The sequence below is a fragment of the Rhinolophus hipposideros genome (assembly GCF_964194185.1).
Source record: "Rhinolophus hipposideros genome assembly, chromosome: 13".
Lineage (NCBI taxonomy): Eukaryota > Metazoa > Chordata > Mammalia > Chiroptera > Rhinolophidae > Rhinolophus > Rhinolophus hipposideros.
The window spans coordinates 38,680,798-38,708,757 of NC_138059.1; the positions used below are offsets into that span (position 1 = coordinate 38,680,798).

Below are 27,960 nucleotides of genomic sequence, written 5' to 3' on the forward strand. Positions count from 1 at the left end.
CAGCAGATATCTTAAAACATTTAAATCAAATATTTTTATGTATAATGAGACGTCAACTTGTGGTGTTCTTTCATTTTTGAAAGGTTGACTATCCTGTTGCATCTTTACTTATTTGAAAGTGTTTAAAATATGCATATGTGCATTATTTTCCATGTGTTTTCTTTTAATGTCAAATTGTAAATAGACATGTTTAAATAATTTTGAGTGTGATAAAATGTATTTAATGTATACTGTAGATGATGGTGCTTAAATATTTTGTTAATACAGGTTCTTTTAAATATAAGGTACTGATTTATGTACTTATTATGTGCCATAGAACAAAGAATTCAGTACTATTGAGGTAAAATTTTATAATGAGGCATAATTGAAACACATTTATTTACATGATAGTAGTTATAGTAGATCTCAAATGTACCATGTCTAAATATCATATGTTTTTTCAGATGTTAAGATCCACAAATTCTCAAAATCAATTAAACATTTGATAGTAAATTTGATTGTAAGTACTTAAAAATAATTAGATGAAATATAGTTGCAATATTTAACAAATACAAAAGAGTAAATTCTTAAATTATACAACCTAATTAATCATTATGTTAAGTCTTTGCATATGATTTTGAAAATTGATTCAATATATTTTTATATGTCTTTAAATTGATTAAAACTAGTAGCTATAATTTAAATTTATTTTTAGTTTTCAATTGCTTTGTAAATAGTGGAAAGCAAAATAAATAAATAAAAATACCACCCAAGTCAGCCCAAACAGTTGAAACTAAAATGGCTATAGCATTAGACTTACTACACTTTGTTGGTAGATCTTTCATGTTTTAAAATTATTTTACAGTAAACATTCATGTGCCTAACTCCTAAATTCTGTGATTAATGTTTTGTTTTGCTGTATTTGCTTTATCGTCTATTTATCCATCTATCCATCCATCAATTCATTTTTTAAAGAAAACTTATTTTAAAGCAAATTGTAGAATTAGAATACTTCTTAACTACTTCAGCATGAGTACTATGAACTGGAGTTTAATATTTATTTGTGAATGTGTAGTTTTATGGAATATTTGCAAACCTTAATGCACAAACCTTTAGTGATGAGTTTTGACTGCACCTATGTAGCTTAAATCCCTCTCACATTCAGAATATTATTGTTACCTTAGAAAGTTCTGTTCTACCCCTTCCTAATCAATCCTCTGGCACATTAATCAATCACTGTTCTAATTTTTAAAGATCATGAATAAGGTATGCCTGTCCTAGAACTTAAATAATTGGAATCATATAGTATGTACCCTTTGTTTCTGATTTCTTTCACTCATCTTGATGTTTTTTATATTCATCCATCTTCTTGTCAGTAGTTCATTGCTTTTTTTTGTTGAGTAGTATTCCATTGTACCACAGTTTGTTTATCCATAATCTTTTGACGGACTAACGGGCTATTTACAGATTTTGGCTATTATGTGTAAAGATTCTATGAATATTCTTATATAAATTTAAGGACATAATGCTGGATTAGGGAAGTTATATGGTTAACTTTTTAAAAAACTGCCAGATATTTTCCCAAAGTGAATGTACTACTTAAACTTCCATTAGCAGTGTATGGTTTTTGTTTTGTTTTTAATAAATCTTTTCATGTTCAATGATTGGAATGTCAGAATTGAAATTGATGAAAAACTTTTATGAAATTTAAATGAATTTAAAATGTTGAGTGTATGGTTTAGATATCTGGGAATGTTTCAGTTTTTTTTTTTTTTTGATTTTAGCACTTACTGCATATATGCTTTGACAAGAAGTATTGAGAAATACTATAAAAGGTATAGTCCCATCATGCTCATAAAGTAGCATTTTGAAAATGACCTTAATGAAAAGAAGTATCATCTAGGTTAATTTTATATATAATGATACTTCTACTTAGTTGACATTCAGTCTCTCTTATTAGATAAAACTGGATGATTACCAGTTTAAAGGAATTTATATATTAATGTTTGTATATATATTTTTTAGTGTAATAAAAGTATATATTTCAAACCTGAAATTTATATTGCAATTACATATTAATGCATGTAGGTTTCGGTAATTTTAAAACTAAAGAAAAAAGTACGACCTGCAAGGGTATTTACATTCTTTATTGAATTTGATTATATGAGACATTTTAGATTAATATGCTCAATTGTAAACAATGTGTGATTAGAATTTTTGAAAGGAGAGAAAGGCTATTAATATTAAAGACTTGGGTTTATGGAATGTATAAGGAAGTCATCCAACCCTAGAGTAACTTTGCTTATGAATCATTAAGATTATAATGTCCACTATCAATATTAAAATGACATTATTTCTCTTTTTTTAAAAATAAACTTGTTTTGTTTATTTAAGTGTGTTTTTCCAGGACCCATCAGCTCCAAGTCAAGTACTAGTTTCAATCTAGTTGTGGAAGGCACAGCTCACAGTGGCCCATGTGGGGATCGAACCGGCAACCTTGGTGTTAAGAGTACCACACTCTAACCAACTGAGCAACCGGCCGCCCCACCCTCTTCCTCTTTTATCAAAGCATGATTTTAAGTATCTTTACCTTGTGAATCTTGCTGATAGACATTCAAGTCTTGTTTATGTAAACTAGTTTTTGGTATTGATTTGAGAAGTACATTAAAGGGTCAAGGGGGAAACAGATCAGAACCAAGTTTAGAAATAAAAATTACAGTTAGAGTGGAATTGTTAGGGGTGGTTAGTCTGGGATGTAGCAAATTAGTCAGTATTTTATGTATTACGAGGGTAGATACTCAAGATTTATGTTCAATACATGTTTAGTGTCCAGTTGTCTTTATTATACTTCTTGGAATTATTCACTCTCCCTTCCTTGGCCAAAGTCCTACATTTAAAATGGGAAAGGGACAAGAGTAAGATGATGATGATAGTAGGTAACATTTAGGGAGTACTCACTATGGGAAGTACTGTCCTAAGCGTTTTACATACATCCAAATCTGTGAGGTAGTATTAGTATTACATTCATTTACAGATTCATAAACTGTCACAGATGGGTAAGTATCGAGTCCAGGGTCACATGGCTAGTAAGTTGCAGACTCAAGATTCAAACCCAGCCAGATTAGATTATGCTCTTATCCTCCTTCTGTTCTGCAAAAGAAAGGATATGCTTAAGTCTGAGAATCTTATGGTATTTCAGTTAATTACAGGTAATTTCTGAATTCTCCGAATTTAATTATTGTTTTCCTATTCCTTTTTTTTTGACAGGGGAGGGTCTTAGACGTAACAGTTCTCTTTTAGGCCCTGGGAATACAACAGGATATTTGAATCTAGAATGTTTTTTCGAGCCATTTAATGAAGACATTCTTTTTACTCCCACTTTACAGCAATCCTGAGGCATTACAGTTTTTTGTTGGATACTTACTGAAAAACAAAAACAAATTTTAAAAATGAGGAAAGATATTATTGTCAGCCTTTCCATTCAGTACACAGTGACTGCTCTGGTAGAAATAATGCAAAAAGAAAACTAATTAAAATTGGCTAAAATTGCACACCACTAAATTTTTTAGAGTTCAAAAACTAATCAAAGTATCCTGTGTTTTTTGCTAATAGTAAAAAACATCAACTTTATCTGGGAAAAAAAGTTGGTAAAATAATAGAAATAATACATAACAACCATCATTTTATCTAAAAACGTAAAATTTCTTGACTAAAAATTGATGGAGTGATACAATCTTGATGATATTAAGTGTTCAAAATTTGACTTAGCAGAAGTGCATTTGATAGAAATGATAGTTATAAAAGAAAACTCATGTTAGCAAAACTATAATCAGTAAAATGATACATAAAAAAAGTGACTGATGTATCGATCTGTTGGGAAGATTCTACAATAGTACAGCAGTACAGATCAGAGATGATGATGCTTGGCTTCTGCTTAGGATTGCAGCAGCCTGAATCTTTTCAGGGATTGAAGTTCATTGAGCCACTCATTGTGAACACTGCTGATTTAAGCTGCATATGAACCTATCGTTTTCTCAGAAAAAGAAAAAAAATATTTGGAAGTTTTAAGCATAATTTATTGTTTGAAGATCGTCAAGACTCAACTTTCTAAATGCACGAATGACAAAGATATGAATTACTTGAATTCTAGTAGTCACTAGAATTGACTTAAAGATGTACAAGTTTTATTTTTTCTGTGTGTGTGGATTTACATTTTCTGTTTCGTAATTATTTTCCAGTGGAGTGCTGGTTATAGTACGTGTATGCTTAACTTTTTAAGAGTCTGCCAAGCTGTTTTCTCAGGTACTTGTATTGCTTTACATTCCTTCCGGTAGGTATGGTGTTTCCAGTTTCTTTACATCTTTGTTGACACTTGGTATGGCCAGTTTTGTTGCTTTTAGTCAATCTAGTGGGCGTATGTATGTGTTTTTTTTAGCAGCTTTATTGAGATATGATTTATATGCCATGTAATTCTCCCACGTAAAGAGTACAATTCATAGTTTTTAATATATTCACAATTATGTGCTACTGTCACCACAGACAATTTTAGAACATTTTCAACACTTCAAAAAAAAAAGACTAGTTTTTAGTTTTTACACTTCAACCGCCTACCTCCTACTCCAATCCTCAACCCCCAGCCCTAAGCAATTAATCTACTTTCTATTTCTATAGATTTCCCTGTTCTGGACATTTCATATAAATGGAATCATATGCTATGTGGTCTTTTGTGACTGGCTTCTTTTATTTAGCATAATGTTTTCAAGGTTCATCCATGTTGTAGCTTGTATCAGTGCTTTATTCCTTTTTATGGCCAAATAATATTCCATTGTATGGCTACACCACAGTTTATCCATTTGTCCGTCGAATGGACATTTGGGATATTTCTACCTTTGGGCTATTATGACAATACTGCTACAAACATTCATGTACAGGTTTTTGTGTGGAGATATGTTTTTATTTATCTTAGGTGTATCTCTAGGAGTGGAATTAAGTAGTATGGTAACTACGTAATCATTTGAAGAATTGCAAGACTTTTTCATTTACAAATGTAGCTGTACATTTTACATTCCCACCAACAGTGTTTGAGGGTTCTAATTTCTTCATATCCTCACCACACTTATTATAATCTGGCTTTTTGATTCTTATCATCCCAGTGTATGTAAAGTATATCCTATTGTGTTTTTAATTGGTATTTCCAGATGACTAATAATGTTAAATATCTTTTTATGTGCTTATTTGCTGTTTGTATATATTCTTTCCTGAATAATCTGTTTAAGTCTTTTGCCAATTTTCTACTGATTTAGTTTCCCTGTTGCCCAGTTGCTGGAGAATTTCCTGTGTTAGACTATATGGATATATGCAGTATATATATGTATACAGAGGGTGCCAAAAAACATACACACATTATAAGAAAGGAAAACTGTATTAAAATTGTAATACTCAATATATACCGATAACAAAAGATAAATACAAGTCACCTTTGACTTCTGCAATTACGAGTGATACTCAAAGTGGTTACCATCAGCGTCCAGACACTTCTGATAATGGCAACTACTGCTTGAGCAACATTGACCAAAGTGTCCACTTGTATACATTTTTTTGGCACCCCAGTATATACCGTGTTTCCCTGAAAATAAGACCTAGCCGGACCATCAGCTCTAATGCATCTTTTGGAGCAAAAATTAATGTAAAAGCTGGTCTCATATAAGACCCGGTTTCATAGTATATAAGACCCAGTCTTATATTAATTTTTGTTCCAAAAGATGCATTAGACCTGATTGTCCAGCTAGTCTTATTTTTAGAGAAACACGGTATATTTGGTTTGGGAGGTTTTTTTAAATTGAGGCATAATTGACATACTAGTTTCAGCTGCAGAATAAGATGTTTCATAAATATTGTGAAATGATCACCACAGTAAGTCTAGTTAATAATGGATATGTTTCTTGTTTGTTTGTTTTTGTTTTGTTTTTAATTTATTGGTGTGACATTTGTTAGTAAAATTACATAGATTTCAGGTGTACAATTCTGTATTATATCATCTATAAATTCCATTGTATGTTCACCACCCAGAATCAGTTCTCCGTCCATCACCATATATTTGATCCCCCTTACCCTCATCTCCCACCCCTTACTGGATATGTTTTTATAAGTTGAATCTGGAAATGTTTTCGAGAAAAGTACAGGCTTTTGTAAGAAGGAACTGTTTATTTCCTGATCATCTACTACTGAATTCTCAGAATTGGTGGTCAATCAAGCCTGATTACTCTCTAACTTAGACACAAAAGTATTTTAGTGAAATTTAGTTTTATTCCTTTGATCTTCTGTGGAAAAAACTACAGGTTTTTCTTTCAGAGAACTTCGTGATCTTTTAGTTTTCCTGACTTGTCCTGTCTCTGTTAATTAAATCAGTTTAAAACAGTGATTTTAGGTATTTTCCCATGGATGTTGAAATACTGTCTTTAATTCATAGAGATTAAAAATCTTTTTAGTGATTATTATGTCATTCTTCAACTGAGTTTACATGACTTTGAGATGATAAGAAATTTACATTCATTGTATTCATGATAATTCTAATACCTGACATTTGAATTTCTCAATTTATGAAATGCTAACATGATATGATCAAATATTCTTTTATACTCAATAGTCTGATTTTCTTGTGTTTACTTTTGTTTGTTTGAATGCCCTTCTAAATATTAAAGTGATCTTTAATAATGTGGTTTGTATATGTTTTTTTGTTCTAGTTAATTCAGCCCCTAAAGAAGTAACAGTATCTAAGGGACAAGAAGCAGAACCTGATAGTCTAGTTAAATATTTCAGTGTTGTTTGGTGTAAGGCTTCAAAGAAAAAACACAAAAAGTGGGAAGGTGATGCTGTTCTTATTGTCAAAGGAAAGTCATTTATATTAAAGGACTTGGAAGGCAAAGACATTGGAAAAGGTATTGTGATATTACCTAATGTTTATGATTTGGCCTAAAATTAGTATATATCGCTGGTTACATAATTGAAATATAATTAGATTTTATAAAGGTATAGATTAAGATGTTCTTTAATTGATTTTTATGTCTAAATTATTTCATAAACATAAAATTATATAATATTTAGTCGTCTGGCAGTCTTATGCATGTGAGCTCAGTGAGGCTTATCCTATCTCATGGTTTTATTTTCACCCAAAATCAAATGGTCAGCCAGGTATATACAGTTTCGCATTTTTCTGTGATTAAGCAGTTTGTCTTAGTGCACTTTTATCCCTTTTTCTTTGCACAGTGCTTAGTGGTTAAAAGTTAAAAAGATGTTGATGTCAGGAGTGGAATAGTGTCTGATTTCAGTAATGTCCAATAAAATTTTTTTAAAAAGCAAGGAGATAATGGTTAGGCATGACCTAGATTAATACATTTAAATTGGAGGCTACCATTATTTCTATTGTAAAATGTTGCCAGCATGATTTGTACTAATACAAGTTAGCCCACAGATTTAGAATGCCTAACACCAACCATGTTCTCTTACTGTTCAATTTTCAGTGTGACCCATAATTATAAAATGTGTTCTACATGTTTATTCATTCATTTTCAAATTTCATAATTTATAGTTTTTAATAACTCTTATGTTGAAAATTAGGAAGTCATAAGATAATTGTTTCAATGAGAATTTTACTAAGTGCAATAGGATCATACATAGAAGGGCCATTTCTTTTGGTCCTATTGCTGCATTTATTTAACTTGAGAAGGAAAACACTGTAATTACTCCCAAAGTCCAGGTCCTTATGGAAATATGTGCCTAATTGCTCAAAATTTTTAAAAAAATTAATTTCAGGTGTACAAAACAATGTAATAGTTAGACATTTGCACCTCTCACAAAGTGATAACCCCCTCTCCCAATCTACTACCCCTCTGACATCGTATATAGCTATTACAATTCCATTGACTCTATTCTCTATGCTGTACTCCACATCCTGTGACTATATATATATTAAATTATAGTTGACATTCATTATTATTCAACTTCAGGTATACACTGCAGTGATCAGGTATCTACCCCGTCTATGAAGTGGTCTCCCTAAGAGGACACGTGTCCATCGGATACCCTACAAAATCTTTACAACATTATTGATTATATTTCCCAGACTGTCTTTAGAAGGGCCATTTAAGCCTGCCTAGAAGGATAGGGAAAAACTTCATAGGAGTTATTGTGTAAGTTAATATTTGACGATGACTAAATAGTTTTGTTTAGGGTATGAGAAAGCGGCACATACAAGAGGAAATAACATGCAAAGGCACAAAGACAAGAAAGAATTATAATAGTAGTTCAAGGTTTCAGGAATATAGCATATGAAGGGCAGTGACAGAGTGACAAAGAGTTGAAGTTGAACTAAATTATCTGCAACAGATTTTTAATTATAAAAATATTGAGCAACTGTATATACAGTATCTGCTCAGTGTTTAGAGGAATTAAGAAAAATTGCAGCATACATTGTGTGTTGTTGGTTAAGGTAGATAGGTTAAGGTAGATTTTGGGAGAACTTGTTCATGCCTATTTAGTAGAATTATATTCTAAAGTCAACTGGAGAGGTGAAAATGATCAAGATTACCCTGGAATAGCTCTTACCGATATGTTATAGTACATGAGGTCTGACAAGTTCGCAAACTCACCCTTGAAAAAGTGCTACATACCTCATTGCTGAATATCACTATGGTCACCTTCGAAGTACTCCCCTTGGGAAGCTATGCACCAATGCCAGTGCCTAGCCCACCCTTCAAAGCAATTTTAGAACTCTTTTTCTGGAATGGCCGTCAGAGCTGTCGTCATATTACCCTTGATGTCCTGAATGTCATCAAAATATCTTCCATTCAATATTTCCTTTATCTTTGGGTAAAGAAGTTCTCAAAAAACAGAATTTGAATTTACCATATGCCGAGCACTAAGCTGAATCCATGTGAATGAGCTGATGGGTAGGCCTACACCTCTGTAGCCTATATGCAAATACTACACTATTTTATATAAGGGACTTGAGCATGAGCAGATTTTGGTATCCTTAGGGTGTCTTGGAACAAATCCCCCACAGATATTGAAGGATGACTATAATTGGATTCTGCAGTAGTCCCCCTGATCTGTAGTCTAACTTTTTGTAGTTTGCCCACAGTCAACCATGGTTCAAAAATATTAAATGGAAAATTCAAGAAATAAACAATTTATAAGTTTTAAATTGCATACTGTTCTGAATAGTATAATGAAATCTTGTGCTGTTCTCCATCTCACCCAGAATGTAAATCGTCCCTTTCTAGCATATCCATGGTGTATGTGCTACCCGCCCATTAGTCACTTAGTAGCCCTGTTCTTGTAGAGGTATTGTTAAGTATTTGTTTTCAAAGTAACCCTTATTTTACTTAACATTGGCCCCAAAGCACAGTAGTTTGGGTGCTTTCTTTAAGTGAAAAGGTAAAAGAGCTCACCTTAATAAGGCAGTTTATCATCTCATGTCATGAGAAGGGTGAGTACAATAAGATATTTTGAGAGAGAAACCACATTCACATAACTTTTATTATACTATATTGTTATAATTGTTCTATTTTATTGTTCATCGCTTACTGTGCCTAATTTATAAATTAAATTTTATCACAGTTATGTATGTATGTATGTATAGGGAAAAACATAATATATATAGAGTTTAGTACTATTCATGGTTTTAGGCTACCGCTGGGGGTGTTTGAACATATCCTTCATGGAAAAGGAGGGGACTATTGTGTCTGAAGAGGACTATACTCTTCATTAATGTGGAGAAATCAACACTACTGTTAACTTCACATAGTTTGGGGAATAGAACAGTGAGTCTTTGGCATTTAGGAACGTCAGCTAAGTAATTTCTTTCTATATCAGCAATAAAATTAAACAGTGCTCCATCATAAATTATTTAAGAATATAACTTACCAATTGGCACAAATTGTAAGTTTTAGCCGAATTTTAATAGGGCAAATTGTAGCAATTTCCAACTAGTTTAAAAAGGTCATATTTTCTAAAATGTGAGTGTTTTATTTTTTATTTTTTAGGGACTTAAAAGTTTATGGTATACACAGTTCTTGCCCCCCTGGAATCACACGATAACTATGCATTTAGTATAGACAGGCATAGGAGACTGAAATTCCATCACTATCTATCTGGTTAATTGAGCCCATTTTGAGCAAACTGGCTTGACTTACTCATGTCTATATTCCACCAACATCTTACACATGGCAACACTTAATAAATGTCTGTTGAATTAATAATTCAAACAAGCTTGATATAAAACATCCCACTTTTTATTCAAGAGCTAGAATTTGGACTATCAGTGGCCTCTTGCCACAGTATATTTGAACTTTCCTATCTCATGCAGAACAGTATGGTAATGGTTGTGGTAGCAGTTGCTTTTATTGATAGGTCTCTTTCACATTTCCAGCTCTTCCTAAATAAAAATAGAAATGTCATGGTGTTTCTGTAGTTTGTTCACAAGAAAGGAGGGTCAATATATAGCCACCAAACACTTTTCTTGATTTTCTACAGAGATGGTAAAACTATAGGTACAATTGGCTATAGTTTCAATAAAAAAACAAAACAAAAAAACTTGCTTTGTCTAAAACTTGACTAATTTTTATAGCTATATTATTATTTATTTTTTCTGATTTTAGTAATTTTTCTTTTGCCAAAATGTTAAATTATGTCTTCATTCTGGCTAATGGTTTATACAAGGCTATTTGCATTCAAGGCACAGTTATCATTCTGTAAGTTAAGGGAAGGTGAAGATCACTAATTAAATCATCTTAGAGTGTCAGTAAATTAACTTTCTTTGTTTTCAATTTAAAGGCATTGGATATAAATTCAAAGAGCTTGAAAAGATCAAAGAGGGTCAAACAATGATGATTGGTGGAAAAGAAATAGAAGTCATGGGTATAATCTCCCCAGACGATTTCAGCAGTGGCAAATGTTTTCAGCTTGGAGGTGGAAGTCTTTCTACATCAAGTTCTTTTCAAGCTTCCAAGAAGGGTTTTTCTAACCCTTTAAAAAGTGTCTGTAAACCGAGTTCAAAGGAAAGTAGGCAGAGTAGTTTCCAAAACTGCAAACCACGCCATGATCCATATGCACCAAGTAAGATTTAAAAAATAATTTGACTATTCTGTTTTTCCTGTCATAAGATTTTTGGTATGTGAATTTAAAGTTTCAGTTTTAAAGTTTTCAGGTGAAACTATATTGTTCTTCAGATATACAGTCTGACTCAAGGGATGATATTGATGTTGAGTAAAAGTATAATTTGGGAATTATTCGATAAGTAAATGCATGCCAAGAAACAGTAATCAAAATTCTGTATGTGTTGAAGGAAAATATGCAAATCGTAAATGTACACATGTGTATAATTTTGGATAAAATCTGGTATCTTTAGTAAGGAGAAAAATTAGTAAATTCATGAGACAGGATTATGTTTATATTCCTGTTTTGAGGACCATATGTTTGATCACTTGCATTAGTATATTACAATATTGAATGGTGAGTTGTCATGAAAAGAATTCAGTTCAGTCAGTTCATTTTCACATTAATGAATTTAATTTAAAAATAACATTAAAAAATGAAACCTAGTCTGTTTTTGACTTTTTAAAAAAATTCGATTATTCACTCAACAAGTATTTTCTTGAGTGCCTTTTATATACTGGTCCCAGAGGTAAAACTGTCATCAGAGAGTTTATCATTTGGTGAGGAGACAGACAGTAAATTTGAATTATAGTGTAGTGGAAAAGTTGGAGAAAAGAGTATGCTTTTTTCATAATAGTGGTAAAGTAAAAATATGTGAAGTAATGTAATTAAGTACTTTCTCCTCTTGCAAGTAATGTGGAAACAGAATTTTTGAAATCAAGGGGCCTTTGAGGCAGCACAATTACCTACCTAGTAGAATTCTAAAAGGGCTAATAAAAATTGTGACTCAATCAATCATCAGAAATAAATAATCCAGTATGGTGAGAAATGGCCAGAATAAATTTAAAAGTATCAGTCCCAGGAATAAAGAAAAATTCCTCCCGGGAACAGGTAAACTTCTTGTGAAATGTGAATGTTAGCATGTGTAATACTGATATGCTGAAAGTTTATAGAGAATAGAAGTAGAAATAAAAATAAAGTTTAGGATAGCAAAAACTATAAGAAATAAAAGACTGTAATATATATATATATATATATATATATATACATATATATGTATATATATATGTATGTATTATACATCGTGATATATCTCCTTTGAGATCATTTAGATCAGTTACTTAACTTTGCATTTTAGGAAGCTGAGGCCCAGAAAGATGAACTGACTTAACTAAACTAAAATAATTCTTGGCATTATTGGGATAAAACCCTAAATTAAAAATTCCGACCTCTATATGAGCTTATTGAGACTTACTTGAAATACAGACACTGGAAGTTTATGCTTCTGATTTTCTTCCTTATCCAAATATTCTGTCCCATCAGATCTTTTAAAAAGCTTACTTTTCTCTTTTATTTCTCCTTTCTCTTTACCTTCTTCCTGTTACGTAATGGAGGACTGTGGAGAACTGGAAAGAATATCGTGCTTATTCAGAGACCTGAGTTAGAATCCTGGTTTTGCCACTGAACCAATGGTTCCTTGACCTTGGGTGTAGTCTCTTACCTCACTAATGTTTTGCCTCGTCATGTGTAAAATGTGGGTTCTAATAACTGCTGTAGAGACTTAGAGTGCCTGGTTTATACTGTATACAATAAATATTTGTTGAGTAAATTAATATATATAAATAAATATATATGTAAGCCCTTTGTGTAAATGATAAATAATTGATTATTCTCATTTACTTATTTTATCTTGCCAAGGGTAGAATTATGTTGTAGACTTTAAACTAAAGCATGAGAGATTTTGTTAGCATTAAATGATGCCTCACTGTGAAGGTAGAGCGGCATCTTAAAATTTGAACTGATGTCCTGTTATCATAGTGGTTTAGGTTTTATCTTTCTTGAAGATGGGCAACTTGTTAGTTGACTTATGATCCTATGGTCCTTCTTGCTTGAACACTGTATGCTCTTCACCTCTGTTTCTGTTTACCTCCTTTGTCCTTTTTAAAAGATAAAAAAAAGCCAAGACCATTTTTTTGTTGGAAATCTACAACGGATATATTCTTGCTTTGCTACTGGGATACAGAGGAAAGCCAAGGGCTAAGTTTGCCATTTTCACTTCTCAGTGTCCTCCTACTTGCCACGGGTTAACTTCAAAACTTAGAGTTCCTTTTACTTGTTCAGACACTTAGGAAGAATCACAGAAAACTTTCTTCTGGGTAATTGCTAATGGTAAACATGACCAAACTTTCATTTCTGTGCCTATTTCCACACTGAATGGATATTTATTTAATCTACTGTAACCTGTTTTTTTAATCTTCCCCTCTCCTTGTCTGCTTTTTTCTTTTTGTTTCTTTTTAAAATCTGTTTTCTTTTTTAACCATGATGTAGACATACAAAAAATTCAAAAAATAATTTTGTTGAGTTTATTATATGACTTCAGATTTATCAGTTGAGACCTACTATCTAGTTATATTTGATTAAATATGTTTTGGTGGTATTTTAATCTTTTAAATTGTATTAGCACATTTCTAAAGAATTACATTATTCTATGGTTACTTCGTGCTCCTTTGCAAAGATTCATTAATTTGATATTCATGAATGTAGTAATTGACTTTAAGCAAATAATAGTGAAATCAATGGAAAATTCTCAATCTAATAGGAGTGATGATCATTGTTAATGTGTACAGTACTGAAAATAAAGGGAGCCTTTATGTTAAATTTAGGGAGCCTTTCCAGAATAAGAAGCTGTGAGCATCAGCAAGTGCATCTTGGCAAAATTCCAACCTATGCTTTCTGTTGGAAATAGTTCTCTTTGCTTTGAATACTGAACTACTAAATGTTGTGGCTTAGTGAATTTCTTATTAGACAATAGTGAATTTTAGTGGTTTAAGAGCACTTTGAGAATATGAAGTTTGGAAAGCTTTGTAATTTTTTGCATGAAATCTTACATCAATAAGGCATGAGATTTTACTTTTTTATTTTGTACTGTTGCTTAGCATTAGTTTACTAAATTTGAAGTTTTTTTTTTTTTGCCACAAACGATGGCAAACAGTTCTATCTTACAAGTAATTAAAGCAAGATAATATAGCTGCTAACAATGCGAAATTGCAATTCATTTGTAATTATAGTTTTACCTTTTTCTTAAGATTCTCTTGTTATGCTACAACCAGACGATAATCATCAGTGGATGTTCAATAGGAACTGTTTCCCTATTGTGGATGTAGTGATAGATCCTCATCTTGTACGTCATCTTCGACCACATCAGAAAGAAGGAATCATGTTTCTTTATGAATGTGTGATGGGAATGAGGTAGGAAAATAAATCATTTGTTGAGTCCAATCTATTTTGAGTTAGCCTGCAACATTATGGTTTTCTAGGAAGAGTCTGATATAATAACTCTCAGAAGGTATATCATGAATTTTAGTGGGAATGGTAAATGATACTTAATGTGTGCATTAAGTGCTCAAGTTGTTCTTGATGCATACCAAGTGGTTCTTTTTTTTTTTTTTTTAAAGATTTTATTGGGGAAGGGGAACAGGACTTTATTGGGGAACAGTGTGTACTTCCAGGACTTCTTTTCCAAGTCAAGTTGTTGTCCTTTCAATCTTAGTTGTGGAGGGTGTCGTTCAGCTTCAAGTCCGTTGGCCTTTCAGTCTTAGTTGTGGAGGGCGCTGCTCAGCTCCAGGTCCAGTTGCCGTTGCTAGTTGCAGGGGGCACAGCCCACCATCCTTTGCGGGAGTCGAAGAATTGAACTGGCAACCTTGTGGTTGAGAGCCCACTGGCCCATGTGGGAATCTAACCGGCAGCCTTCGGAGTTAGGAGCTTGGAGCTCCAACCGCCTGAGCCACCTGGCTGGCCCCCCAAGTGGTTCTTGATGGTGCTAGCCATCCTGCTAGAAGCTGGATTCAGAATCATGGTTCTCACTCATAAATAGCTTATAAAATATTTGAGGAAACAGCTAAATACAGTCAAACCTTAATGTGGTATAAGAAGAGCTCACTAGTAGTATGATAAAGCTAGATGGGGGCAAAAATGGAAGAAGTCTTAATTCTCCTCATGAGAATTTTAGAAAAAGGTTTTCTCCTTATATCACCTCTACTTAAAATAAAAAAAGGAGCCCACCTTCTAAATTGAGTTTTCTGATTAAAGAATTGTAGTATCCTTTCTTAAAGATATTATAGAAGACCTCCCCCCTCCCCCCCTCACCCCCACCCCAGCCAAAAAACCCCAAAGGAAATAAAAATTGAATCAAAGGTCTTTGCAAACATCTTGGTATATTTTCCTTCAGTTCTTTTTACTTTTGTTTTTAATGCATAGGCCCTTGATTTTTAAATTGGTCATTTAACAGGAAGTTGGGAATATAAATTTTCCCAAGCTCTCAGAACCCATTGAATGGTGACAGATTAAGGGAATACTGTCACCTGGAAATGGTCTAGACTCGTGTTCTCTCTCAGATTTGCTTTTCTCTTTGGAGATCTTATCTTAGTTGGCCTGGAAATCATCTTTGATCTCTTTTCTTTGACCTTCTCAATCTGATCAAAACCAAACTTTTAGTTATTTTGACCTCCTAAATATCTCTTGATTCCTAATCTTTTCTGGCATCCCACTGCAGCAGCACTAGTAACTGATATAAAATTATATTTTTATCTGGATATTGCAGTGGCTCCTAACTTGTACATCTGCTCCTCATGCTCCTCAAATCCATTTTACTTATCACCACCAGCTTGCTATTTCTGAAAAACAGTTTTGAACATGGCATTTCCTTGTTTAAAATAATTCAGACTCTCAGAACTTAGAGTAATGTTTCCTAATCTGTGATATACACTCCACTGGTAGTGTGTGGGGTCATTTTAGGTATACATGGGCAAGCCTGATATTTTAATTTTAATAGTAGCATATTTTAGCTAATGAATTGTTATTATACATTAAACTTTAGGTGTGACAGATAAATTATGCTTAAAAAGAGTTTTCAAATAAATAAAAAAAGTGAGCTGATTTAAAGAAAAATAATAATAACACATATATATGGCAAAAAATCATGATGGTAGTCATGAAAGACTGGTGTTTGGCGACACTGACCTACAAGATACAGTCTGAGCTTTCAAGGATGACTATCCTCATCTTTTGTCTTCTGCCTGTCTTGCCAGGCCGATAGCCTTGTATTGCCCTGCTTGGAATTCAGTTCAAGTTCCAACTATACTGAACCACTTAATTCATGTAGTGAATTCCTATTCATATTTTAGAACTCTGCTCAAGGTGCATCTTCTCAGTGAAGGCATCTTGCTTTTTTCCCTTCACCATGAAAAGATGGATCACTATTTTGTCTTTGCCACTCTGTATACCTCAACTGGTCTTTGGTCTTGCCTTGGCAAATTGTTGATCAAAAATGATAATAGTGGCTATAATTCGTATTTGTAATTTTTTTCTCTATACTTTGAAATAGAAAACATATAAAATTACTTTTTGATTATTATTTCTAGTAATGAGAAATAGAATGATAAACAAACTATACTTACGTTTTTGGTAGTATCCTTAAGTTCCTTGGACTTTTTAACTTTATTTTTAAGTTTTTATTAGTTTCAGGTGTACAAAGCAACATAATAGTTACACATTTAAACCCCTCATGAAGTGATAACGCACTGTCCCCAAACTACTACCCGTCTGACAACTTACATAGCTTTTACAATACCATTGTTACAATACCATTGATTATCTTCCCTACGTTGTACTCCACATTCCAGAACCATATATACCTATATATTTAGTTATAGTTGACATTCAGTATTATTCTACTTCAGCTTCAGGCATCCAGCGCATTGGACACAATCTATGAAGTGATCCTCTGATAAGTCCAGTGCCCACCTTATATGATTTTTACAACATTGTTGATTATATCCACCATGCTGTATTAACTACCAATTTGTATTTCTTAATACCTTCATCTTTTTCACCCTGGTCCCATCCCCACTCCCTTCTATCGCCATGATAGATCTAGTACCAGTCTGGCACCAGACCTAGTTATTACAATGTTACTGACTATATTCCTTATGTTATACCCTACATCCCCATGACTACTGTATAACAACCAATTTGTACTTCTTAATTCCTTCCCCTTTCACCTATCCTTAACCCCACTCCCATCTTAAACAAGTCCCTCTAAGATTTCTTGTAATGATGGATTGAGTTTATCAGTCCTTCAGTTCTAAATGATAGCTTTGCTGGGTAGAGTAACCTTGGTTGTATGTTGTTGCTTTTCATCACTTGGAATATTTTCTGCCACTTCCTTCTCGCCTGCAAAGTTTCTGTTGAGAAATCAGCTGACAGTCTTATGGGGGCTCCCTTGTAGGTAACTAACTGCTTTTCTCTTGCTGCTTTTAAGATTCTCTCTTTGTATTTAACCTTTGGCATTTTAATTACAATGTGTCCTGGTGTTGGCCTCTATGAGTTTATTTAGTTTGGGACTCTCTGTGCTACCTGGGCTTGTATGCTCATTTCCTTCACAAGGTTAAGGAAGTTTTCTGTCATTGTTACTTCAAGTAGGTTTTCAGTTTCTTGCTCTATCTCTTCTTCTGGTACCCCTATAATGCACATGTTGGTATGCTTGATATTGTCCCAGAGGCCCCTTAAACTCTCCTCAACTTTTTGGATTCTTTTTTTTTTTTACTGTTCTGTTTGGGTGTTTTCTGCTACCTTATCCTCTACATCACTGGTTGGATCCTCTGCTTCATATAATGTACTGTTGATTCCCTGTAATATATTCTTCATTTCCGTTATTGTGTCCTTTATTTCTGACTGGTTCTTTTACATGGCTTCCATCTTCATTTTATGCTTCTTATATCTCTGTTGAAGTTCTCCCTGAGATCATTGAGGATTCCTTTTTTTTTTTTTAAATTTATTGGGGTGACAATTGCTAGTGAAATTAAATAGATTTCCGGTGTACAATTCTGTATTACATCATCTATAAATCCCATTGTGTGTTCACCACCCAGAGTCAGTTCTCCTTCCATCACCATATATTTGATCCCCCTTACTCTCATCTCCCCCGACCCCCATTACCCTCTGGTAACCACTAAACTATTGTCTGTGTCTATGAGTTTTTGTTTCTCATTTGTTTATCTTGTTCTTTTGTTGTTTTTGGTTAATATACCACATATCAGTGAAATCAAGGGTTCTGTGCTTTTTCTGCCTGACTTATTTCGCTTAGCATTATACTCTCAAGATCCATCCATGTTGTCACAACTGTTCCTATATCATCTTTCCTTAACGCCGAATAGTATTCCATTGTGTATATATACCACAACTTCTTTATCCATTCATCTGTCGCAGGACATTTTGGTTGTTTCCATGTCTTGGCCACCATAAACAAAGCTGCAGTGAACATTGGAGCACACGTGTCTTTATTTATAAATGATTCCAAATTCTTTGGGTAGATACCCAGGAGAGGGATTGCTGGGTCATATGGTAATTCTATTTGTAATTTTTTGAGGAACCTCCACACTGCATTCCACAGCCGCTGCGCCAGTCTGCATTCCCACCAACAGTGTATGAGGGTTCCTTTTCTCCACAGCCTCTCCAACACTTGTTGCTATTTGTCTTGTTGATGATAGCCATTCTGACTGGGGTGAGGTGATATCTGATTGTGATTTTTATTTGCATTTCTCTGATGATTAGTGATTTTGAGCATTTTTTAATATGTCTTTTTGCCATTTGTAAGTCCTCTTTGGAGAAATGTCTCTTCAGGTCCTCTGCCCATTTTTCAATTGGGTTGTTTGTTTTTTTGTTGTTGAGTTTCATGAGTTCCTTGTATATTTTGGATATTAGACCCTTATCGGAGGAACTGTTTGCAAAAATCTTCTCCCATTCAGTCTGTTGCCTCTTTATTTTGTCGATGGTTTCTTTTGCTGTGCAGAAACTTTTAAGTTTCATATAGTCCCATTTGTTTTTTTAGCTTTTACTTCCATTGCCTTTGGAGTCAAATTCATGAAATGCTCTTTGAACCCAAGGTCCATAAGTTTAGTACCTATGTTTTCTTCTATGCAGTTTATTGTGTCAGGTCTTATGCTTAAGTCTTTGATCCATTTTGAATTAATTTTGGTACATGGTGTCAGATAGCAGTCTAGTTTCATTATTTTGCACGTGGCTATTCAATTCTCCCAGCACCATTTATTGAAGAGGCTGTCTTCCTCCATTGTATGTTTTTAGCTTTTGTTAAAAATTATCTGTCCATATTTATATAGTTTTATTTCTGGGTCCTCAGTTCTATTCCAATGGTCTATGTGTCTGTTTTTTTGCCAATAACATGCTGTTTTGATTATTGTAGTCCTGTAGTACAAGCTAAAGTCAGGAAATGCGATACCTCCAGTATTGTTCTTTTTTCTTAAGATTGCTTTGGCTATTTGGGGTCTTTTGTGGTTCCAAACAAATCTGATGATTTTTTGTTTTATTTCTTTAAAAAATGCCATTGGGATTTTGATGGGGATTGCATTAAATCTGTATATTGCTTTAGGTAATATGGCCATTTTAACTATGTTGATTCTTCCAATCCATAAGCATGGAATGTCTTTCCATTTCTTTGTGTCTTCTTCAATTTCTTTCAAAAATGTCTTATAGTTTTCAGCATATAGGTCCTTCACATCCTTGGTTAAGTTTATTCCTAGGTATTTTATTCTTTTTGTTGCAATTGCAAAGGGAATTGTTTTTTGTATTTCTTTTTCTGAGATTTCGCTGTTAGTATATATGAATGCAATGGACTTTTGTACATTGATTTTGTAGCCAGCAACTTTACTGTATTTTTTGATTGTTTCTAACAGCTTTCTGTTGGAGTCTTTAGTGTTTTCTATATATAGCATCATGGCATCTGCAAAGAGTGATAATTTAACTTCTTCATTCCCTATTTGGATGCCTTTTATTTCTTTCTCTTGCCTGATTGCTCTGGCAAGGACTTCCAACACTATGCTGAAAAGCAGAGGTGATAGGGGACAGGCCTGTTGTGTTCCTTAACGTAGAGCAGAGGGCTTCAGTTGTTCACCATTAATTATGAGATTAGCTGAGGGCTTGTCATAGATGGCCTTTATTATGTTAAGGTATTTTCCTTCTATACCTATTTTATTAAGTGTTTTTTCATAAATGGATGTTGCATCTTGTCAAATGCTTTTTCTGCATCAATTGATGTAATCATATAATTTTTATCGTTTATTTTGTTTATGTGATGTATCACATCGATGGATTTGCAGATGTTGAACCATCCTTGGTCATGATGAATAATCTTTTCAACGCAATGTTGTATTCGATTTGCTAGAATTTTGTTTAGGATTTTTGCATCTGTGTTCATCAGAGATATTGGTGTGTAGTTTTCTTTTTTTGTGTTGTCCTTACCAGGTTTTGCTATCAGGATAATGTTGGCCTCACAAAATGAGTTAGGGAGTACTGTCTCTTCAATTTTTTGGAAGAGTTTGAACAAGATTGGTATTAGATCCTCTTTGAAAGTTTGGTAGAATTCACTAGTGAAGCCATCTGGTCCTGGACTTTTGCTTTTGGGAAGGTTTTGGATGACTGATTCAATTTCGTTACTGGTGATCGGTCTGTTTAGATATTCCAGTTCTTCATTGTTTAGCCTTGGAAGGCTATATGTTTCTAAGAAAGTGTCCATTTCTTCTAGGTTATTGAATTTGGTGGCATATAGTAATTCATAGTATTCTTGGATGATCCTTTGTATTTCTGTGGTGTCCGTGATAACTTCTTCTTTTTCATTTCTGATTTTGTTAATTAGTGTCTTGTCTCTTTTTATCTTAGTGAGTCTAGCCAAGGGTTTTTCGATTTTGTTAATCTTTTCAAAGAACCGGCTCTTTGTCACATTAACTTTTTCTACTGTCTTTTTGTTCTCGATTTCATTTACTTCTGCTGTGATTTTTGTTATTTCCTTTCTTCTGCTGACCTTGGGTTTCACTTTTTCTTCTTTTACTAGTTCTTTAAGGTGTAACATGAGGTTATTTATTTGGGATTTTTCTTGTTTTTTGAGATAGGCCTGTAATGATATAAATTTCCCTCTTAAAACTGCTTTTGCTGCATCCCAAAAATTTTGGTAGGATGTATTTTTATTGTCATTTTTTTCTATGTATCTTTTGATCTCTCCTCAAATTTCTTCTTTGACCCAGTCGTTCTTTAAAAGGTACTTGTTTAATCTCCATCTATTTGTGTTTTTTCCTGCTTTCTTTATGCAGTTGATATCCAATTTGAAAGCCTTGTGATCAGAGAATATGCTTGGTATGATTTCAATCTTCTTAAATTTCCTGAGGCTGATTTTATGTCCCAATATATGGTTTATCCTTGAGAATGTTCCATGTACACTCGAAAAGAATGTATAGTCTGATGTTTTAGGATGAAGTGCTCTATGTATGTCAGTTATGTCCATTTCATCTAATGTGTAATTTAGGGCTGCTATTTCGTTATTTATTTTCTGTTTGGATGATCTATCCATAGCTGTCATTGATGTATTTAAGTCCCCTAGTATAATTGTGTTTTGGTCAATTTCTCCCTTTAGTTCTGTGAGTAGTTGCTTGGTATATTTTGGTGCTCCCTGATTGGGGGCATATATATTGATGACTGTTATGTCTTCTTGTTGTATAGTCCCCTTTACCATTATGAAATGTTTATCTTTGTCTCTTGTTATCTTTTTCACCCTGAAGTCTGTTTCATCTTATATCATTATGGCTACACCTCATTTTCTCTGGGTACCATTTGCTTGGAGTGTCAATTTCCACCCTTTTAGTCTGAGTCTGTGCTTGTCCTTGTAGCTGAGATGTGTCTCTTGGAGACAGCATATGGTTGGTTCAGTTTTCTGATCCAATCTGCTATTCTGTGCCTTTTTATTGGTGAGTTCAATCCATTTACATTTAGGGTGATTATTGATATGTGAGGATTTCCTGTCATTCTATGTTTAGATTTCTGGTAAGGCTGTGTTTCCATTGTTTCTTTCCCTTTTTGTTGTTGTGTATTATTTCTATGCGATGGTATTCTATGATGTTTCCCTCTGTTTCTTCTTTTATTACAGTATATATTTCAGTTCTGGATTTTTTTTGAGTGGTTACTTTTAAGTTTATGTAAAAGAAAGTTTGATATTTAGAGTATTCCATTTTCTTCAGTATGCTTACTTTCTGCATTCCCATATTCCAGTTCAGTCCTTTACTCTCCCTCTTTTTATGTTTCTACAAATTGTCCCTGTTGAGGGTGGTCGAATAGCCTCCTTTAGTGTTTCTTGTAGTGCAGGTCGTGTATTAGAAAATTCCCTCAGCTTCTGTATGTCTACAAAGGTCTTTATTCCTTCTTCATATCTAAAGGATATCTTTGCTGGATATATTATTCCTGGCTTATAATTTCGTTCTTTCAATAGTTTGAATATTTGTTTCCACTCCCTTTTGACTTGTAGACCTTCTACTGAAAAATCTGATGATAATCTAATGGGCTTTCCTTTGTAGGTTACCGTCTTGTTTTCTCTGGCTGCCTTGAGGATTCTTTTTTTGTCCTTGATTTTAGACAGCTTCAATACAATGTGCCTTGGAGAAGGCCTGTTGGGATTGAGGTAATTAGGTGTTCTATTTGCTTCTTGGATTCGAGGATCCTGTCTGTCCACAAGTTTGGGAAGTTCTCATGAACAATTTGTTTGTATATGTTCTGTGTTCCCTTCTCTCTTTCTTCTCCTTCTGGTATGCCCATTATTCTTATATTGCTCTTTCTGATAAAGTCCAAAAGTTCTTGTGGAGTTCTTTCATTTCTTTTAAGTCTCAAGTCTCTTTCTTCTTCCATCTGTGTAATTTCCAGGTTTCTGTCTTCGATGGCACTGATTTCTCCATCTGGAGGAAAGAAGCTGGTTATTTCATTCTTAATTTCTTCTATTGAGTTCTTAATCTCCAGATATTCTATTTGTTTTTTTTTTAAAATTTCAGAGTCTTTGGTAAAATGCTCGTGTAGTTCTTTGATTGTATTTCTGAGTTCATTAAACTGCCTTTCTGTGTTTTCTTGCATCTCATTGAGTTTTTTCAGAACTGCAATCTTGAATTCTATCTAATTTCAGTCACATATTTCCATATCTTTAAGTTCCTTTTCAGGAGAGTTTTCACTTTCTTTCTGAGCTGTCTTGTTGCCTTGGTTATTCATGGCAAGTACTGATTTATTATTTCTCTTCCTAGACATCTACAGGAGTGGCTTCTGCAACAGGTTGATAGGAAGCGGTCTTTGTTTTGTTTTCCAATACTTGTTGGTAGAATGTATTATTTTCTCTCTGACTGCACCCTTTTTTTTCCTTTCTCAAACAGTAGTGCTGTGTTTTCTCTGCACTATTCCATCTTCTCACACAATGGGTTCATTCCCTGGGAAACAGGCTTTTCCTCTGTTAACAGATCGCCTGGGTCATAGGGCGCCATGTCCCTGTGGGGATGCGGAGAGCTTTTGGAGTTCTAAAGCTCTTCCTGCACCAGATTCAGAGCCCGTATGTTTCAGTAGTTCTGTTTACTCCTGCATGGATCCACCCAGATAGGTGGGGCCAGGGGCAGGGTGAGTTGTGAGAGGTGGTCCAGAGCAATGCTGGCAACCACCACCACAGCCAGTCCCGCTTCCACAGCTCCTTCCACTTTGCTGGAACTAGTTGGGCTGCGAACCTGTGTCTATGATCCACAGTTCTCAGAACAGCAATTATTCTGTTCTTTTTATCTGACACTGCTACTGTTCTGCTTCTAGCACCGGGTAGGTGGGGATGGGTCGAGCTCTAGGACGGAAGGGTGGGGGCCGCTAGTCTCAGTTCTAAGGCTTCCGTCCTCTGCTCGACAGTGAGGGCTTAAACCACCATTTTCAGCCTCTTCCCTCAGTCTTTTCTTTGAGGTCTCTGCTGTGAGCGTTGAATTCAGCCGTGTTATATGCTGCCCCCTCAGCCCTGTGGGCCATAAGCGGAGCCCTAGCAGTCCGAGTCCTTCCCTCTCCCGCAGCGGCGGTAGTTCCGTGATGTAGCGAGCTTGGAGCACTGAGCTAAGTCTGCGTCCTGTGCCCCGCGTCTCCGCACTTCTATTTTTCCTCCTCCCTCGCTGGAGTGATTCTCCCACCTTTAGGTGAATTCTGTAGTGGGCCTGTTCGTCTTGCCTGTGTGCTGTGCAGGGAGTCCTTTGTGGAGTTATTGTTCGATTAGTTGTAAATTCCAGGGGTATTTTACAGAGGCTCACCTCAAGCGGCCATTTTAATGACCCACCATTGAGCATTCTTATAACCAGTGTATGGAACTCTGTGTCTGATGGTTTGCTTATCTCCATTTTGATTAGTTATTTTTCTGAAGTTTTGTTCTGTTCTTTCATGTGGGACATGTTCTTTGTCTGCCCATTTTGGGTGCCTCTCTGTGTTTGTTTCTATGTATTAGGTAGGGCTGGTATGTCTTCCAGTCTTAGTAGAGTGGCCTTATGTAGTAGTTGGGGTTCAGTTGCATAGTCTTTCTGGTCATGTGAGCCACGTGCTCCAGGTGTGTCCCTTGTGCGGGTTGTGTGTGCCCTCCTCTTGTAGTTGAGCCTTGGTTGATCATTGCACATCAGTGGGAGAGACTGACCCTTGGGCTCACTGGTTCTGAGGACTGACCTTGACTACAGTGGAAGAGTTATTGTGCAGGGGCTGATCCTACAGAGCATGATCTTCCTCAGCAGGACTCTGATGCTTGCCCAATCCACCCTTTAGGTGTCATACTTGGGGATGGCTGGGTAATGCTACAGCTTGTTTTGAAGCTGGCCACTGGTGGCGCCAGCCCCAGGACCACCTTAAAGGGTGGTAGGTCAAGTTCAGTCACAGCTCGTCCCCACCCAAGGCCACCTGACAGGAACCACAAATCCGCAGATGGGTGCTGCTTGTGTTGTGCTTGGAAGTGCCTTGAGATGCCAAGCCACAAACCAAGGCCAGCTGCCGCTAATGCCATGCTTAGGGCTGTTCAGCCAGAGGTACAGGACATGCTAAAGCCAGATGCTGCTTATCTGGCTTCTGTGAACCTTTGAGCCACCCTAGGAAAGTCTGCAGTTTGAACCAAGGCAGGCGGTCTGCGTGAAAGCCACTGGAAGTGGCCTGGGTGTGCCCAAAAGTTGGGCGAGGCCGGGTCTTGAATTGCCACAGTGTGGTGATTGCTCATTGGAGACTCGATATAATGGTTGCCTGCATCTGCAAATGGGGAAGGGGGAGGGCTCAGCAAAGAAATTATGGCTTTCATCTGCTCCCTCGTCCAGGAGAAAACTGCCTCTCCAGCCCCCGTGCTAAGCCAGACAACTCATTTCCCCCTCTTGCTCCCACTATATGTCCCTGCTGCCTTTCCAGCCACTGCCCCTGAGCTCAGAGCACGTGATTCCTTTGGATGGTAAGTCCCTGTGCAGTCCCTTTAAGAGGATTGCCTAGAAGTGCAGCCACACTCAGTCTCACTGAGTCACAATCTGTGCTGGTTTGCACAACCAGAAATTATGGGTACTTCTCTCTCTGGCATTGGAATCCTGGGCTGGGGTGGGGCAGGAACCTCTCGCTCTTCTGGAGGGTAGGGGGGACCTCCACAGCCAAAATATCTCTCCTGGTTTTTATCAGTCACACACTGTTGTGGTACCAGCTCGTTCTGCATCTCTGCTCTTCCTACCAGGCTGGAGTTGGCTTTTTCTGCACGTCCTTAGTTCAAAGACTTCAGTTGAGTTTGATTTTAGGCGATTCTTGGTAATGGTTGTTTTGTAGATAAGTTGTAATTTTGACGTGGTTGTGAGAGAAGGTAAGCACAGTGTTTACCTACTGCACCACCTTGGTTGTCCTAAGCCCTGTAACTTTTTAAATATGTATCATCTACAGAGGGTGCCAAAAAAATGTATACACATTTTAAGAAAGGATAACCACAAGATGGCCTCAGGGTTTTCTGAAAATTAATTTGGGGAACTTATTCAATAAGTTCAATGTCGTAAAGATTTTGTTGGGTATCCGATGGACATGCATCCTATTTGGGAGACCACCTCAGAGATAATGTGGATGCCTGATCATGGCATTGTACACCAGAAGCTAAACATTAATGAATGCCAACTATAATTTTATATATATAATGTGATGGCTGGGTGTGAGGTTGGAGGGATAATGGATGGGGGGAGGGGGGTTCACAGTGTGAGGGATATAAATGATGAACGTCTAAGTATTACCTTGTCTTGTACACCTGAAACTAATTAAAAAAAAAAGACTGTATTGAAATTGTAATACTCAATAGATACCAATAACAAAAGATGAATACAAGTCACATTTGACTTCTGCAATTACAATAGGTACTCATTATCATCGTTTTAATTTTAATAGTTTTTCCTTTCTTAAAATGCTTTTGTTTGGCACCCTGTGTGTGTGTGTGTGTGTGTGTGTGTGTGTGTGTGTGTGTATCTCAAAGGGCTTTACAAACTGCAAAGTGGTATGAAATGCCACTCATTAATAATATTCTGTATAATATTTATAATATTTGACTTTAAATTGCATTAAGCTAGTAGATCTGTAGGATAATACTAAATTATGTGTATTCGATCAAGTATTTAGTGTTTAATATTTCTTACAATATATTTTAAACTGTTTCAATATTTAATACTGAAACTGATAAAAATTGCTGAACTGTTAGTGAAGCACAGAGTTAAAGTATTCAAATGTAGATATAAAATTTAGATTCATTTCTGGTCTCTAAATATATACATATAATAGTAACAGATGATTTAGATTGAACTAATTTCAGATTTGTTTTACCAGTTTATTTGACAATAAATATGTAATGATTACAATGATGTAAGATGCAAAAGAGATAAGTTGTAAAATAGGTGAGTGAAAAACTGGAAAAAGTGTTTATTGGGGGGGGGTAGAGTTTGTCCTAATAACAAAATACTAGCATCTGGTTCTTGACTAATAAATGATGATGTTAGAGGCATAAAGTATTTTCCTATTGTGATTAAAGAAGTATAATTATTTCTAACAGAGTGAATAACAGATGTGGAGCTATTCTTGCTGATGAAATGGGTTTAGGGAAAACATTGCAATGTATTTCACTCATCTGGACTCTACAGTGTCAGGGACCCTATGGAGGCAAGTCAGTAATAAAGAAGACACTTATTGTCACACCTGGAAGCTTGGTGAATAATTGGAGGAAAGAATTTCAAAAATGGTTAGGAAGTGAAAGGATCAAGATATTTACTGTTGATCAGGTAAGAGATTTTTAAAAGTTTAGTCTTGGTTATTTTCTAAATCTCCAGCTTTTCAAATCAATACTGCCGTTTTCACTCTATGTAGCAGTTTTTCAAGTGTATGTAAACCTCTAACTCCTTTGCCGAAAAATGAAACTCTTGGTTTGTTATTTGGTTTTGTGTTAATGTAGTCTAATACTTTATTAATGGCTGTGAGAAATATGCTGCTTAAATTTCATTTCACACAGTTTCTATCCATGATTTATTAAATATTATCTTCTTTTTTTAGGACCACAAAGTAGACGAATTCATCAAATCTCCATTTTATTCTGTTCTTATCATCAGTTATGAAATGTTGCTTCGTTCTCTGGATCAAATTAAGAATATAAAATTTGATCTTCTAATCTGTGATGAAGGACATCGTTTGAAGAACAGAGCCATTAAGACAACTACAGCCCTCAGTAGCCTCTCTTGTGAGAAAAGAATAATTCTAACTGGTCAGTATTTATTTTTGGGGAGATAGGATGGAATTGTTGCCTAGTGAACATATAAAACTTATAATATGATTCTTGGCATCCAAAGAATTGATAGTGTAGGATGGAATTCATACTAATAAACTTGTGGTAATTCAGCCTTGGTAGGATTGAATTTTCAAATTCTTATGTAATTTTCTAGAACTCAGATTTTGGTGTTTTGA

At 35.0% G+C, this 27,960-nt stretch overlaps 1 protein-coding gene across 1 annotated transcript in view; it reads left to right on the plus strand.

Moving 5' to 3' along the window:
- RAD54B (RAD54 homolog B) overlaps positions 1-27,960 on the plus strand; it is a gene marked incomplete at its 5' end in the record, with an annotated part of 127,312 nt that overhangs the window by 48,956 nt on the left and 50,396 nt on the right. Inside the window, 5 exons of the mRNA XM_081070751.1 lie at positions 6,723-6,917; positions 10,813-11,094; positions 14,220-14,382; positions 27,059-27,284; positions 27,553-27,760. Coding sequence (XP_080926877.1) covers positions 6,723-6,917; positions 10,813-11,094; positions 14,220-14,382; positions 27,059-27,284; positions 27,553-27,760 — 1,074 coding nt within the window. The remainder of the gene's footprint in view (positions 1-6,722; positions 6,918-10,812; positions 11,095-14,219; positions 14,383-27,058; positions 27,285-27,552; positions 27,761-27,960) is intronic.